This window comes from Portunus trituberculatus, chromosome 13 (genome assembly GCF_017591435.1).
Source record: "Portunus trituberculatus isolate SZX2019 chromosome 13, ASM1759143v1, whole genome shotgun sequence".
Taxonomy (NCBI): domain Eukaryota; kingdom Metazoa; phylum Arthropoda; class Malacostraca; order Decapoda; family Portunidae; genus Portunus; species Portunus trituberculatus.
In genome coordinates, this window is record NC_059267.1 from 7,490,892 (window position 1) to 7,508,634 (window position 17,743).

The following is a 17,743-nucleotide window of genomic DNA, read 5'->3' on the forward strand; positions in this document are numbered from 1 at the left end:
AGAAAGAAAGAAAGAAAGAGAGAGAGAGAGAGAGAGAGAGAGAGAGAGAGAGAGAGAGAGAGAGAGAGAGAGAGAGAGAGAGAGAGAGAGAGAGAGAGAGAGAGGAAAAGAGGGAAAATGAGCTAAAATGCGCAAACGGAAAAAAATAACTTAATTCCCCACAAAACATCTGCTTGATCCCATTTTCTGCCACTAAATCCTGGTTTCGTTTCCTTTACTTTTTCCTCCCACGAGCCAAATCCTCATCCGCCGCGGCATTACGGAGGTGGGAAAGCCTAATGGTAAAGGTTTCCCCGAGGATAGAACGGTAAAGAGAACTAAAATACGTGGGGGCGTAAAAGAACCACAAGCACAAAAAGAGGGAAGAAGGAGTAGTAGGAGGGGGAAGGAGAAAGAGGAGAAGTGAAGAACTAGAAGATAAAGAAGAATGAAGAACTAGAAGAAGCAGAAACAGAAGAACAACAAGAATAAGAACAAAAAGAACGAGAACAAGAAGAACTAGAACAAGAATGAAAAAGAACAACAACAACAACAACAACAACAACAACAACAACAACAACAAGTAGAAGAACAAGAAGAATGAAGAACTAGAAGAAGCAGAAACAAAAGAAGAAGAACAAGAGAAAGAACAAGAACAAGAGTAACGAGAACAACAACAACAACAACAACAACAACAACAACAATGAAAAACTAGAAGAAGAAGAAGAAGAAGAAGAAGAAGAAGAAGAAGAAGCAGAAGAAGAAGACAAGGAGACGGACGAGAAAGACGGAGAGGAAAATGATTACCGTTGCTATGACGTTCACAAAAATAAAAAAAAATGAAGATGAAATAATAATAAATAAGATAATAAATAATAATAAATGAAAATAATGAAATAAAACTTTTCAGAGAGAGAGAGAGAGAGAGAGAGAGAGTAAGAGAGAGGATACTTATTTTATTGACCATAACAAAGAATACGAGTAGATAGACAATAAAACAATATTGGCTTTGCGTCCATACCACTGTGTCACCACTCGTCACTAGCCAGCCACACCACGCACCACCAACCCTCACCACACACGATTAAATGAACCATAACGAGTGCGTGTGTGTGTGTGTGTGTGTGTGTGTGTGTGTGTGTGTGTGTGTGTGTGTGTGTGTGTGTGTGTGTGACCTCATTATTATCTCTCTACATATGTTTTCGAAAATCAGCTCAATAATAAGGTGACTGTCACTTCCCCACTGAAAGCTGTGAGCGAGGGGAGAGAGCGTGGCCTGGAGATCTGTAGAGAGTGTAGTAGTAAGGTAATAAAGCATTGTACTCACCCGGATGCCTGTCGTTGATTTGATTGATTAGATAAAGAATGAAAATAACTTGATGAAATGAACACGTGAATAAATAACGTGTTTGTACTCACCAAGATTCCCGTGGTTGGCGGCTGGGTGTCCACTGTACCGCTGAGCAAGGCGTACCAGTTCGTGCCTCGGTCCCCTCGCTGGTACACTGCGGGACACACACGTGCTCTTTTAGTCAAGGAACAAGGTAGAACTCGCATGTACATCCATAAAATACGTAAATTCAATAAGGGAAGAATTAGTTCATAGATAGAAATGAAAGTTTGTGGATGATGACAGATGTTAGTGTCCAGGAGTTGCCTTGTATGTGCTGCCTCTTGCATTCACACACACACACACACACACACACACACACACACACACACACACACACACACACACGTTCACTCATATCTTCAGTGCACTAGGTCTGTCTTTCAATAACCTGATGGAGCATAGACCAGAGGCTGCGGGAAGAGGTAGGGAGACGTGGGCAAAGGAGGCAAGAAGTCGGGGAAAGGTGGGGAGAGGAAAGGAGAGATAGGGAACGGGTGGAGAGAGGAAGAGATGGGGAACAGGTAAGCAGAAGAATGGAGCAAGTGAAGAGAGGAAGGGAGAGATGGGGAGAAGAGACGGAAGATGGGGAAGGATAATAAGCAGAGGGAGGAAGGGGAAGCAGGCGAGCAAGTGAAGAGAGGACGAGAGAAGTGGGGAGAAGAGACGGGAGATGGGGAAGGATAATAAGCAGAGAGAGGAGGGGAGGCAGGCGATCAACAGGTGGGCACAGTATTAATGAGGCAGGTGTGTGTGTTTTAAAGTAAACATCACGTGTTTGAGCAGTGATGGTTAATGAGTTTCGCAGAGCAAGGTGAAGACAAACATGAGTTACGGGCACAGAGGGACAGCCGGGAATGTATTCACGGCGCTCTTCATGGGAGTTGTGACTGAACATTCTTCTCACCAGGGAAATCAAAGGAACAAAGAGGAGGAGTGCTTAATATCTTCTATAAAAGGTAATATAGATAATGAGCATTTATTATCTTCTTTTAAAATTAACAGAGAGTCTGGGCGTTAATGGTTGATATGAACAGGACAAGATGCAGGCAGTGTTCATTACAAACAAGTGCAAGTGAAGCGGGAAGGAGGTGGTGTTCATGAATATGTAATGTGTCAAATCATGGCTTTTAGTTGCTCCTCATCATTCAGTAGAGTGTATGTAACATTAGATGCAGGTCTGTCTAGGAAAACAATATGCAATTCGACACAAAACTTCACGTATAAAATCGCATTATTTACCTTAAAATAATGTACATGGAAAACAAGATAGTTATAGAAAGTTCATATTATCATACAACAAAACTCATCAACACTACTGATCTCTGTTCATTGCTGTCTTCCCAAACCATCCGTGTGGAGAGCGAGTGTCTTGCATTAAGGAACTTCGTATGCAATGTAATTATACTCATAGTTATTTCCCAATCCCTTCACATCTCCACTTTGATGAGGGAGAAACATTTTACACTGGGAAGCTCCATTCCTAACCTAATCATACTTCCCAATCCTTTCGTGATCCCTGCTCAGTGAGGGAAAAAAACTCAAATGAAATCAAGTCAATGAATACACGAAGAGGTAAATAAATACTGTAATAGTGAACTTCATACGCACCCTATTATACAGAGTAGTGTTATTTTCTAATCCTCCCCTGTCTTTCTTAACCTCTTCAATACTGGGACACATTTTTTACCTTGAGATTTGTGTACGATTAGACTATTTTATTTACATTATGAACTGTCTATGGAGGTCGGAAGATTAATGGCCAGAGTCTTCACTATTTTGATCCCCCCATGAGTTTTTGAAGCTGTATAAAAACACCAAATAGTAACAGAATGAATGTGGAAACGCGTCATAGTACTGAAGGGGTTAATGACAAATAACACTGTACACTGCCGGACTTCACACGCACCATAATCACACGCACTATTCTTCCAACCATTTATAAATATCCACATAAGTTTTTCAATACTGAGCGCACCTTCATTACTCCCAGCATTGCAGAGAGACCTGTCGTCGCAATGAACGCGTAAAGGACCAGAGTTTCAGAGGATAAACGAAATGTGTTTTATAGCAGTATTGTTACCTATGAATATTGTAGAGCTGAAATAAACGGTCATAAAGTTTGTAAAGCTGGAGAGAATGTGTCAGTGGCAATAAAAGTGTTGATTAACCCCTTCAATCTAATGACGCGTTTCCATATTCATTTTGTTTACTGTCTGGTGATTTGATACAGCTTCAGAAACTTACGTGGGGGACTGAAATAGTAAAGACTGTGCCCATTAATCTTCTGACCTCCATATATCCTTGCTGATGTCAATAAAATGGTTTAATCGTACACAAACCTCAAGGTATAAATGTGTCCCAGTATTGAAGGGGTTAATGAGGACAAATACGCCACATTAGTAGATCTCACACGCACCTCATCACCTCATCCTGATCAACTCCAATATACTTCCTCGATTTCCACTAAACTATAAGAGAAATTATATACTGGGAAACTTGGTTCATATCTTAAGTATACAGAATAGTGTATTTTCTTAAGGCCTCATGCTTCGCTTAATGGTGGAACAACTAACCATGTGACAAGATTTCATGCATACCCTAATTAAGAGTATACGTCTCCAATTAATGAGGGGAAAATATTCTTCTTCAGGGATTCATCTGAACCCCAATTATAATTCCCCATCCCTTCCTCATCCTGCGACCTGCTGTGCATCTGCCGCTGGTTGGAAGGAAACTGTAAGCAGATAAGAGGATTTGAGAGTATGGGAAATGAAAATAAAAAAGTGGGAAGCTTCTTTTTCATGTAAGAGGAGTTCCGGCCAAGGAGTACTAAAAGGTGGAAGAAAGAGGTCACTGAGGTGCAGATTCTTATAAAATAGAGCTAAAAGGGATTGTCCAGCATAGAAGTGTCTTGGATGAGAGTATTCAAGTCAGAGGTAGGGAAAAATAAGAAGCGGGTAAGGCGTTTCAGAGTGTACCAGCGAATGCAAACGGTTATAGTAACAAATCAGGTTGTTAGTGTCGAGTCAACGGGGAGCTTTTTTCGATAGGGGATACATGATAGGTAGAGATGTTTCATGGAAGGGCTCGGACGTGTTGGCTTCGTCCTTTCTTGCAGCTTCCCTTATCTTCACTTCTTCCGATGTTCTTACTTGACATCTGAAAATAACTACACTATAATTATACATTCTTCTATTTTCCCAACCATTGCTCGATTTCCTCTTAAATATGGTACACGTTTGAGCTTTATATCTAACCTAGTAATTCGTGAACTGATTACAAAGATAAACTGCATAAGCGGTAGCATCTATAAGTTAGAATATGAGTGAATTCCTTGTCAGTCTGTACCCAAACGGTGTGGCAATAAAGGCACAACAAAGGCAGGCAGTAAAAGGACAGAAACCATAATTTGAAGGTAAAGGTTTTAGTCCAACGTTTGCTAGACAGTCTAAATGTTAACCGAGACTGAGAGTGAGATGAAGAGGGAGAAGGAGAGATGGAAAGTGAAAGGGAAGGTAGAGACAGGAAGACAGAAAAAGGGTGATGAAGTGATGCAGAAAAAAAAACCGGAAAGTTATGAAACGGAAAGTTATGAAAAACTGTTTCTAAATCAAACAAAAGAAGAGAAGAAATGAGAAGAGAATAAAACAAAAGAAAAACTTAAAAGGAGATGAGAAAACAATATAAAGACGAACAAAGAGAGAAGGATACTCGTAAAGGAAGAGAAGAAAAGGATTTGGAAAGAAAGAAAAATGCTAAAGAAAAATGAGAATTGAGAGAAGAGGAAGAAGAAGAGGAGGAGGAGGAGGAGGAGGAGGAGGAAGAAGAAGAGGAGGAGAAAGTGGAGACTGGGTAGCGTGTAAGAAAAAAAACTAGATGAAGGAAAATAAATAGTTTGCTGTAACGAAGGGACGAAAGGAGAGAAGGAGGAAGGGAAGGAAAGAGGAAGCGTAAGAGAAAGGAAAAAAAGACAACGAAGATGGGGAGAGAAGAGAGAAAAATAGTCAGGGTAAGACGGGAGAAGATAAAGAAGGAAAGAAAGAAGAAGGAAGGAAAAAAAGGAAGGAAGCAAGAAAGGAAGAAAATAGAGAGAGAGAGAGAGAGAGAGAGAGAGAGAGAGAGAGAGAGAGAGAGAGAGAGAGAGAGAGAGAGAGAGAGAGACCATGTAAACTTGACGAGGAAGAGAAAATGAGAGGAGGAAAAAGTTGGCAGCCGCTGTGGGAGGAAAGAAGAACGAGGAGAGAAGCGGAGGAGGAGGAGGAGGAGGAGGAGGAGGAGGAGGAGGAGGACGAGGAGAAAGAGGAGGAGGAGGAGGAGAAGAAGGAAGGAAAAGGAGAAGGAGAAAGAGAAGGAGAAAAAGGAGGAGGAGGAGGAGGAGGAGGAGCAGGAAATGTAAGCAAATATGAATAAAAAGAATAACTACGAAAAGGAAACAAGGAAGGGAAAAGTAGAAAGCAAGGAAGCGTAAAATAAATAAAGAAAAAATATTAAGATACACACAGGCTTGAGTAGAAGAAGAGGTAAAGGAAGAAGAAGAAAGAAAAAACAAAGAAAACCACAGACTGTAAAGAGAGAGAGAGAGAGAGAGAGAGAGAGAGAGAGAGAGAGAGAGAGAGAGAGAGAGAGGAAACAGGTTATAATGAAAGATAGAAAACGGAGAAAAGGCAAAGAAGGATGACGAAAAACTAAGAAAAGACGAAGAAAGAGGAAGAAAAGAAAGAGGAAGGAAGGAAGGAAGGAAGGAAGAAGGAAAGACGGATGACAGAAAAGAGTGGAGATGGATAAACAAGGAAGACAAGGAAGGAGGAACAAAAGAGAACACAAAGGAGGAGAGAAAAGTGACCAAAAACACACTTGATTTTGATTTATTAGGGAACTACAATTTATAGTAGGTTTTATTTTTACCATCTTACACCAACACTCTCTCTCTCTCTCTCTCTCTCTCTCTCTCTCTCTGGTAATTTTAGAAGTATGAGCCTTTAAAGTGACAAGAACGAAGAAAAGACAAATAAATACAATGAAAAGTGAGAGATAAATGTTTTGATAGAATTAGTAGAATTAAATGGATGACAGGAGATGAGAAAAGTGAAGATAGATGTCATATTTTAGTCTCTCTCTCTCTCTCTCTCTCTCTCTCTCTCTCTCTCTCTCTCTCTCTCTCTCTCTCTCTCTCTCTACGTCCATTTTTTTCCTCTTTACACTCTGTAGTTTTCTTTTTCTTCCTCTTCTTCTTCTTCTTCTTCTTCTTCTTCTTCTTCTTCTTCTTCTTCTTCCTTTACCTCCTCTTCTAATCAAGTTGGTGTATCTTCATTTTTCTCCTTTTTTTCTTTCTTTATTCTACGTTTCTTTGCTTCCTGCTTTTCCCTCTCTTTTCTTCTTTCCTCTATACAATTTACCATATTCACATGTTTCTTATATTTTCCCTCTGTTGTTATTTTCCTTCTTTTCCGTCAATATTTTCCTTCCCTCTTCTTTTCACATATTTTTCTATTTATGATATTCAGATCTTTCTATTTTCCTTTTCATTATCAACTATTCTTCTTCTGCTTCCAATTTCCTTTTAGTTCTCTTTTTCTTTTCCATTTTTCTTCTGTTCCTTTTTCTATGCCCTCATTTTCTTTAGTTTTATTTACTTTTCATTTATTCATTTCATTCCTCCTCCTTCATTTCCTTCTCTTCCCATCTTTATCATTCCCTGCTATTCTTCTCCTTTCTCTCCAGCCATGAACCCAGGCAACCATCCATCCTTTTCTCACTTAATCTCTCCCTCCCTCCATCCTTCCTTCCCTCCCTCCCTCCTTTCCTCCCTCCCTCCTTCCCTCTCTTCCTCCATCCCTCTGTCTTTCCACCTGCCATGATAGAAAAAAAGCAAGAAGGAAAAATCTCTCTCTCTCTCTCTCTCTCTCTCTCTCTCTCTCTCTCTCTCTCTCTCTCTCTCTCTCTCTCTCTCTCTCTCAAGAATAATTTACGTATCGAGAAAACTTTCGGTGAAACTTTAAAGAAGGAGGAGGAAGAGATGGAGAAAGTAGAGGAGGAGGAAGAGGAGGAGGAGGAGAAGAAGAAGAAGAGGAGGAGGACGAGGAGAAGGAATAAATTACGAGAGAATAGTAGGCAAACATGTCACTTTTCACAATTAATAAGGAAAAAAGTTACGGGATGAAGAGAGAGAGAGAGAGAGAGAGAGAGAGAAATAAAAACTGATAGACGCAAAAAAATAACTAACATTCTCTCTCTCTCTCTCTCTCTCTCTCTCTCTCTCTCTCTCTCTCTCTCTCTCTCTCTCACATTCATTATCCCTTCGGACATTCCCCGTTTTCTTCAGGCACACGAGAATCTATTACCTCTCTCTCTTCCTTCCTCGGATTTTCTTTCTCTCTTCTTTTCCCTTGGGCTTTGTCAAATACTTGCAGAGGAGGAGGAGGAGGAGGAGGAGGAGGAGGAGGAGGAGGGAAGAGGTGGAGGAGAAGCAAGAAAAGAAGATTGAAACAGTAAGATGCCAATATATAAATAATTTGGTCTTTCATCACTGAGACGAGAGAGAGAGAGAGAGAGAGAGAGAGAGAGAGAGAGAGAGAGAGAGAGAGAGAGAGAGAGCTAACATTTAACCTGATAACAACGATAAGATAAAACGAGCCAATACTGGGAAAAAAAGAAAACACACCCTTCCTTATAACACAAAAATAAAAATGAGAAAACACACACACACACACACACACACACACACACACACACACACACACACACACACACACACACACACACACACACACACACACACGCGCAAATAACTTCAATACTTCACCGCCTTTGGGGTCCGAGGGGTCTCCAAGCACACGGGTTCGAATCCTGTCCACGGTCCGAGTATAGGTTGGGCTTCCTCACTCGGGACAAGGGTTTCCTAATGGGTGGGCTTTGAGATAGGAGGTACCCCAAAAATACCCCCTTTGGCCCATATATTCCCGTGAAAAGCCCACATGGTATAAATAAAAAAAAATACATACATACACACACACACACACACACACACACACACACACACACACACACACACACACACACACACACACACACACACACACACACCTATTTATCAACAAAAGTCTATTGAAACGAAGAAATCATTAGAAAAAAAACAAAGGGGATAATTCAAAAGGGAACTAATACAGGAAGCGGCAGGAGAGGAGGATAACGAGGCGCCGCTCACAAGAAATGAAAAGTCGAGATGAATGAATGAAGGTCAAAAATTGGGGTCAGGAAGTCACGATGGCTATCTGACCTTTGTGTGTCTTAAAGAGGGGCTGGTGATGAGAGAGAGAGAGAGAGAGAGAGAGAGAGAGAGAGAGAGAGAGAGAGAGAGAGAGAGAGAGAGAGAGAGAGAGAGAGAGAGAGAGAGAGAGAACGCTGATAGATAAATAAAAGTTAGGACCGAAACACACACACACACACACACACACACACACACACACACACACACACACACACACACACACACACACAGAAACACAACCAAACAGGCAATGGGCAAAGCAAACATGAGAGGATCCTTCAGTGTTAGTGACCGGGATGAGAGAAGAGGCAACGTTTCTAAACTGCTATAGATTCAGAAGTCACATAGGAAGACTAGGAAGACGACACCTCTCCAGGTAAACACACGGAAATCAAGTGGTTAGCGATAGGTCAACACAACTTCAAATATACACAAACCTATAGGCAGAAATGTATATTAAAAAAAAAAAAAAATATATATATATATATATATATATATATATATATATATATATATATATATATATATATATATATATATATAGATAGATAGATAGATAGATAGATAGATAGATAGATAGATAGATAGATTTTTTTTTTTTTTACGGTAAGGCCTATAGCGCCTGTAGGCACACTTGAAGAGTGTATGGGAAGCGAAGCGCTGTTCAGCTTCCGCCCATTAGTGGCGCAGGCAATTTCATTTATAGTGGTACCCATATTAGGGCCCATATCACCACCGAAACTCATCTTGGGTGTAACCACCTAGAATCTGGGTATCATGGTGACATGTAGGTAACTTTAAACCACTCGACAAATGGCAAAATGTTTTAAGGCTGTACGTGGTGGGATTCGAACCTACGCGTGGACGTCTGCCCGATCCCACGCTCACCACCTTCTCCACTAAGTCCACTATGCCACCGTCTCCCTAAAATTAAAACCACGTTTGGCCCGTAAGGGGATCGAACCCTCGACATCCGCGTTATTAGCACGGCGCTCTAACCAACTGAGCTAACAGGCCGCTATACAAACACCCACGTATTTTTTATCTAACAGAGGAAAATTGATCAAGGGCAACAAAAATATAAAGAAAAAAAGACCCATTTAGTCGCCAGTCACCTTACAAAGCCGATATAATTAGCCAAAGGACAGGGACAAAAAAGTCTTGAAACCTCCCTCTTGAATGAAGTCGAGTCATAGAAAGTATAGGCCAACTGACATATAGCTTCTCTAATGCCTTCTTTTATGCCTCCAAACTCCCCAGGTACTCACAGGTAACGCCCCGCTCCAGGTCTTCATAGTAGGAACATCGAGCGAATTCCCCAAGAACAGGCGAAGGGAGGCGGTCGAGAGGTGGCAGGAGACGGAGGTGGGACGTAATGGTGGCCAGGTCCCCGTCACTCCTCTCCTCAGGCCTGCAGGAGACACGTAGTTAGGGATGGAGCCAGGGAGAGCAGGATCGGAAGGCGGAAAAGAATGGAGACTTAGAGATGAGTTAAGGGAAAGAGGGAGGACAGGATATCAAGGCAAGGAGGGAAGAAATAAATGAGGAAACAAAGGAGAAAAAGAGATTGAGGCAAAGAAAGAAGAAATAAATCATTGAACTAAAGAGGAAAGGAGACTGAGGCAAAGAAATATGCAATAAATTGAGGGAATAAGGCAGAAAGGGAGATTAAAGCAAGAAGAAAAGGAGTAAATTAATGGATTAAGGAAGAAAAGGAAGGTAGAAAGAAGGAAGCAAGGTAACAAGGAAAAAATACCATATTTACATTAAGATTGACGAAGAAGGAAGGAAGAGTATGAAATAAAAAGGGAAGAGAGAATTAGAATAACCTGAAGGGAGAGGCAAATGAATGAATGAAAGGAAGAGAAGAAAAACAGGAGAAATCAGGAAAGAGAAGGAATTAAAGAAAAGAGGAAAAGAAAGACAGGAAAGAGAAAGGAAGAAGGGAATGGAAAGAGGAAAAATTGAAGGGAAAAAATGTAGTACGAGTTGAATGGATGAAGGAACGGAAAAATGAAATAAAAAAATAAGGTGAAGGAAGGAAATGAGGAAAGAAATAAGGTCAAGTGATACGTAACAGGAAGTATGAAGGTGAGAGAAGGGACTGTTACGTCTACACTTTCTGGTTTCCTATAATTTCCCTTATCCTCTTCTGTTCTTGAGAGAGAGAGAGAGAGAGAGAGAGAGAGAGAGAGAGAGAGAGAGAGAGAGAGAGAGAGAGAGAGAGAGAGAGAGAGAGAGAGAGAGATACCAGGACCAATTAACGTTTATACTAATTCTCCTGATCCCTAGAGTGAAGACAAATCTCGCTTGTAATAAAAAAATCATGCATATTTATACCACCTATCTCCTCCTCCTCCTCCTCCTCCTCCTCCTCCTCTTCTTCTTCCTAGTGCTTCAAGTTGAGGTATGAGTGGTGGACAAACGTAACCTCGCTTGTCAGATGAATGGTTGTGTGCTGCCTCTGTTTACACTGGTGGTGGTGGTGTGGTGGTGGTGGTGGTGGTGGTGGTGGTGGTGGTGGTGGTGGTGGTGGTGGTGGTGGTGATATTTTTGTTGTTTTTGCTTATTGTCTTTATGTTATTGTTAGTGTTCCAATGTCAGAACCCTCCCCAACTCTCTCTCTCTCTCTCTCTCTCTCTCTCTCTCTCTCTCTGAAGTAGAAACACCTTTTCTCAACCTTTCTCATTTCCTTCCCTCTTTCCTCCAGCCCTTCGTCCTCTCCCTTCCTCCCTTCCTCACTCTCTGCCTGGCTTTCCTTCCTCCAATTACTCTTCCACGTGTCACACTCACTTTTAACCTATTCTTCGCTCCTTCCTCCTCCTCATCCCCTTCTTCCTCCTCCTCTTCCTCTTTCTCTTCCTCCTCCTTCTCTATTTTTTTTTCATTATGGAACAACATAACACAAACAGAGAAAGCCTGTCACTGTTTGTTTTCGTTTGTATTTCTTTGCATTCTTCCTTCCCCTCCTCCTTTCCTTTTTTCCCTTTTCTTCCTTATTATCCCTCCTCCTTTTCTCACCAACTTCATTCCTCTCCCATCTTCCATCCACTACTTTCCTTTCTATTCCTTTCTCTCCTTCCGTTCCTCCGTTTTTTCCTTCTGTCCCCTGCCCCCTTCCCCTTCCCCCTTCCTCGTTAAGGTGGACAATAGACCGGAAGGTGCTGAGTACTAATGACGGAAGGACGTGGTGGTGGTGTGTAGTAGTAGTGGTGGTGGTGGTGGCAGTAGTAGTGGTGGTGGTGGTGGTGGCAGTAGTGGTGGTGGTGGTGGTGATGATGGTGGCATAGTCTAGAAGTTCATTAATTCAGCAAACAGAAGAGAAAAAAAAGTTAATTAAAATACAACAGTAGAATAATGATCGTAAATATCATACATACACGCACGCACACACACGCACACGCACACGCACACGCACACGCACGCACACGCATTCTCCCCTTTCACAGGTGCACGCAGCATACAATTAACCTGGCCGCCCATTGGACTTAGCCAGCACACCAAGCGCCATTATGCCCCGCTCATGTTTCACAGCCAGGGTTAACGCCTCGACCTGCCCGCCTTGTGTTGACTGTCACTTTTGTACCGTCGCCTCGCATCTACACGGGATGAGATGGTGGTGGTGGTGGTGGTGGTGGTGGTGGTGGTGGTGGTGGTGGTGGAATTGGATTGGGAAGGTTGATGGATGGGTTATGGAAATAGGGAAATGGAAGAAGAAGAAGAAGAAGAAGAAGAAGAAGAAGAAGAAGAAGAAGAAGAAGAAGAAGAAGAAGAAGAAGAAGAAGAAGAAGAAGAAGAAGAAGAAGAAGAAGAAGAAGAAGAAGAAGAAGAAGAAGAAGAAGAAGAAGAAGAAGAAGAAGAAGAAGAAGAAGAAGAAGAAGAAGAAGAAGAAGAAGAAGAAGAAGAAGAAGAAGAAAGAAGAAAATAATAAAGAAGGAGGAGGAAGAGAAGGAGGAAGAGGAGGAGGAAAAAAAGGAAGAGTAGGAAATAGTAGTGGAGTTGGAATACTAGAGAGAGAGAGAGAGAGAGAGAGAGAGAGAGAGAGAGAGAGAGAGAGAGAGAGAGAGAGAGAGAGAGAGTCTGTGTGTGCATGGGTGAGAGGGACTGTGTGTATTAGCAAGTCAATTATTTAATCCTGAACTTGCTTGCTTTCCCAGTGTGTCGCGGCCTCCCGATCACTTTCCACCCACCACGCTCACCACTGTATGCTAAAACATTTCTGCGCCGTACGTCCACCAGTTTTAAAAGGCTTTAGTTGAAGGCACATGGGTTTTAAGGGCATTTTTACGGTCCTAGTGACAAACTAACACCTTTTTTTTACATTATTAACCTCTTCAGAACCATGACACGTTTTCATATTTATTCTGCTTGCTATTTGGTGATCTTATACAGCTTCATATATTCATGTGATGATTAGAATTGTGAAGACTCCGGCCATTAATCTTCTGACCTTCATAGACTCTTCCTAATGCAAATGAATTCGTCTAATCATCTCCAAAACTCAAGGTAAAAATGCCTCCCAGTAATGAAAGGGTTATCAGGAGAAGTACATTTGAGAACCCAGCTGGCCTTAACCCCTTCATTACTGAGACGCATTTTTATCTTGTTGTGAGCTAAGATAAGACGATTTTATTGACATTAGGAAGTGTCTATGGAAGTCAGAAGATTAGTGGGCAGAGAATTCACTATTTTAATCCTCATAAGTTTCTGAAGCTGTGTAAAATCATCAAATTGTAAGCAGAATGAATATGAAAACACGTCATGGTACTCTAGGTCAAAAAAAATAGTCGTGGTGAGAGAGCAAGACGTTATTGTAAATGAGCCTCAGCCACATTGTGATTCACGACACAGCAAAGACATCTGCACAGGAAAAGAAATATAATGTGAAAGAAATGAGGCGCAGGAAAGAAGTGGTGACGCTCCAGCTAAGTCGTTCTGAGAAGTAAAGGAAATAGTTTAAAGAGGATGATAAACGAAAGGAAAAGTTTAATTGCACGTCTGTCTTTCTGTCTGTCTGTCTGTCTGTCTGTCTGTCTGAATGAGTGAAAGAATGTGTCTGATCTCTCTCTCTCTCTCTCTCTGTCTCTGTCTCTGTCTCTGTCTCTCTCTCTCTCTCTCTCTCTCTCTCTCTCTCTCTCTCTCTCTCTCTCTCTCTCTCTCTCTCTCTCTCTGTGTGTGTGTGTGTGTGTGTGTGTGTGTGTGTGTGTGTGTGTGTGTGTGTGTGGTACCTATTTATAGCCACAGAATGATAAAGAAGACTCTAAAATAGCATATCTTTTTTTTTCTATTTTCCCCCTCCGCTACTCATTCCTTTGTTTTTCTTCCTACAAATTTGCTACACTGAACACATCAATTTATTTTTAGCAGAGAGCTGGTGTGTGTTATGTTTTTTTCTATAACACACTTTATTTTTGCAGAGTGATTTAATATTAAGCTTTTTATTTTTCAACCTTTCGTGTTCATAAATGTTGGATTCACTTTTTGTAAAACTGATTCATCCATTATGTGCTTTCTATTATTTATTTGTACAGCGAATTCTTTTTAATGGTGTTTGATACGTTTTGTGTCAATGAATATAGTGGGAGAGTATGCAGAGAGAGAGAGAGAGAGAGAGAGAGAGAGAGTGTGTGTGTGTGTGTGTGTGTGTGTGTGTGTGTGTGTGTGTGTGTGTGTGTGTGTGTGTGTGTGTGTGTGTGTGTGTGTGTGTGTGTCCCTAAAACACTAAGGTAAACACTTGAGACCTTTCATATTTTCCGTCCGTGTTTGAGAGCAGCCATGGGAGATAGACCAGGTAGAGGAAAGGGGAGGTGCGGAGGGGCAGATGGGGGCGGAGGGGTGGTGGGAAGATCGCGCGCCCTCTATTGTGACCCCTGTGATGTGACCCATTTGACCTGTGTGACCTGTGACCTTCCCCTCTAATGTGATGGTATCTTTTCGTTAATTCAACACAATCAACCTTTAACTTCTTGATGTCACTTAGATTAGGGGCAAACTTCCTCTTGCTCCCTCCAGGTCATAAAATAAAATTCCATAAAAAAAGCTTCTTGGCTCTAATGATTTAAAACTTTACTCTTACTCTTCAGTATTGATGGATAGACAAATAGATAGAACGAGAAATAGATAGATTCATAAATATAGATAGATAGGTCAATAGATAGATGGTTAAATAGGTCGATCAACAAATAACTAGAGATGAATAAAGCAAAAAAGAGAAAAAGATTTGTATGAATGTCTTAAAAGTGTCTTGAAAACTTTCCCTTTAAAAACTGTCATGGCTCTCTCAACATACCTCAGGGAGCGCAGCCAAAGTTCTTCCTCTTGATTCCTCTTTATTTTTGCTCTTTATTTCTTGCTTCACATGAACGCGCAATTTTCTCTTCAAATGCATAAACATATTTCTTTTTTATCATTTCTAACACTATTTCATCAATATCATTTTTTTCGGTGGAAACCTGCTATACTTTTTTTCTTTTTCTGATCTCTCTTATTTTTTCTTACCTCATACGACCTCCTCCACACTGTTTATCTCTCATTATCTTCCATCCCTCCAATTTTCTCACTCATCTTTCTCAATATTCCCTCCTCCTCTTCATCTCCTCCCCATCCACCGTTATAAACATTCGCTCCTATCCATATTCTCGTTCCTATCCATTTTCTCTTGTATCTCCCTACCGTTCCCTCCTCTTCCTCCTCCACTCTATATGCCAGCGGCCTTTCGCTCAAGTGTTCCTAAGAATACAGCAGATAATCAACACAGGCGTGCGTGTGGTGTGTGTGTGTGTGTGTGTGTGTGTGTATCTTAACCTACCTCAAACGTTTGGCGAATGAGATTTTTTTTTTTTTTGCATTTAAAGAGAGACTATTGCAATAATTTAAGGTCAGTGAATTATCTATCTATCTATCTATCTATCTGTCTATCTATCTATCTATCTCTGTCTGTTTATCTAGTTACTTATCTATACTGTGTGTGTGTGTGTGTGATTCACCTTGGTCGTCTGCTGGTCACCCAGCCAGTCGTTCCCATTCGGTGCGAGCTGAGCTCATTATTACCAATCTCCGGGTAGGACTGAGACCACACACACAACAAACCCGGGACAACGAAATCACAACTCCTCGATTTACATCCCGTATCTACTCACTGCTAGGTGAACAGGAGCTACACGTGAAAGGAGAAACACTCAAATTATCTCCACCCGACCGGGGAATCGAACCCAGGTTCTCTGGCTTGTAAAGCCAGCGCTCTAACCACTCTGTGTGTGTGTGTGTGTGTGTGTGTGTGTGTGTGGAAGGAAACAAACATAGAAAAGCATTGCAACTGGACGAAAAGGAGGAGAGATGAGAAGAAGGAAAGGAAGAAAGAAAGATAAGAGGGAAAAATGATAAAGGGATGTACGGAGTGAAGGATAAAAGGAAGGAAGCAAAAGAGGAAGAAAGGGAGAAAGTAAGTAAAGAAGGAAGAATAGAAGAAAGGAATGTATATACCAAAGAAGCAAATAAAGAAAGAAAACACTGAATAAAGGATGAAAAAGAAAAAACGAAAGGAAGAAAGGAAAAGGAAGGAAGGAGGGAAGGAAGGAAGGAAGGAAGGAAGGAAAGTCAAAGCGGGAAGAATAGAAGCAAAGAAGGAAGAAAGGAACATATGTAGCAAGGAAGCAAATGAAAAAAGCAAGACACTGAATATAGAACGAAAAAAGAGACGAAAGGAAGGAAAAGGAAGGAAGAAAGAAAGAAAGGAAGGAAGAAAGGAAGGAAAGAAGGAAAGCATGTAGCAAAGAAGCAAATAAAAAACAAAACACTGAATATAGGACGAAGAAAGAGAAGACGAAAGGAAGGAAAAGGAAGGAAAATGAAAGAAGGAAGGAAGGAAGGAAGAAAGGAAGGAAAGAAGGAAAGCATGTAGCAAAGAAGCAAATAAAAAAACAAGACACTGAATATAGAACGAAGAAAGAGAAGACGAAAGGAAGGAAAAGGAAGGAAAATGAAAGGAAGGAAGGAAGGAAGAAAGAAGGAAGGAAGGAAGGAAGGAAGGTCAAAGCAGGCAGCCTCAAAACCCCTTCTACGTACGTGCAGTAATCCTCTTTTCCCCCCAAAGATGATTTCGTTTTAAGTGGATTCTCCCCTCACAGTAAGGGAGTCGGGGCAGCTAACTCAGCGTGAGCCCACACAGGGGAGGGAAAAAAGACGCTGCATGAAGGAACACAAGAGGAAAATCATGGTCTTATCGTCTCTCTCTCTCTCTCTCTCTCTCTCTCTCTCTCTCTCTCTCTCTCTCTCTCTCTCTATCTATCTATCTATCTATCCATCTATCTATCTATCTTTGTTTCTAACGCTTTAAACCTCGTGAACAAAAATTTTGGCTGTGATCTACATATTTTTTTCTCTTTTCCTATCTCATAACGTCCTCTCTCTCTCTCTCTCTCTCTCTCTCTCTCTCTCTCTCTCTCTCTCTCTCTCTCTCTTTATTTAAATAAGTGCATATACAAAGAACGAGGCTTAAAACCCCACGTTGAGTATGGGATTATTCCAAAAGCTTATAGTATTATTATTTTTGAGAATAACACATTAGTTTACTGTACATTAAGACGTTATACATGAAAAATAAATAGATAAATAAAATACACTCCAATACAAAATAATTTCTTTACAATAAATACTACTGCAACACTAGCCGCGACGGGTGCCTGCCTCGCCACTAGTGAGCTGCCACTTTCACTTGCTGAGTAGTCATGCTCCTCACTTGGGGAGTGGCTGCCACGAAAATGTTCCACAGCCTAGAGGTCCTGGCTGTGTAGGTGTGCTGGTGTTGGCTTGAGCGAGATCGGGGCACCTGCACTAACTCGTCACTGCGTGCCGCATCTCTGGTGCACCTCTGTGCTGTGTGTGGCTGTAGCCTCAGAGGGTTGAGGTGGGAGACTCTCTGCACTTGAGTCTTGTGGCAGACTACTAGTGCCGATACGTCTCGGCGGTGTTCCAGTGATGTCAGTGGTGCTGGGTGCTGCTCTTCTTCCTCAGTGGTCACGAGTCTCAGGGCTCGCCGCTGCACAGCATCCAGTCTCTGCATGTGGACAGCAGCACTCGACATCCAAGACAAGGCACCATACTCC

At 41.5% G+C, this 17,743-nt stretch overlaps 1 protein-coding gene and 1 non-coding gene across 3 annotated transcripts in view; both read right to left on the bottom strand.

The window, feature by feature from the left end:
* Nucleotides 1–17,743, bottom strand: part of LOC123503082 (rap guanine nucleotide exchange factor 4-like) — a 261,095-nt gene that overhangs the window by 173,639 nt on the left and 69,713 nt on the right. For both annotated transcript variants that reach the window (XM_045252492.1, XM_045252491.1), the window contains exons 2-3: nucleotides 9,908–10,050; nucleotides 1,399–1,484 (exon numbers count right to left, since the gene is read on the bottom strand). In XM_045252492.1, the coding sequence (XP_045108427.1) occupies nucleotides 1,399–1,484; nucleotides 9,908–10,050 (229 nt within the window). The remainder of the gene's footprint in view (nucleotides 1–1,398; nucleotides 1,485–9,907; nucleotides 10,051–17,743) is intronic.
* Trnai-aau lies at nucleotides 9,583–9,656 on the bottom strand. The gene has a single exon. It is a non-coding gene; the product is annotated as a tRNA-Ile (tRNA).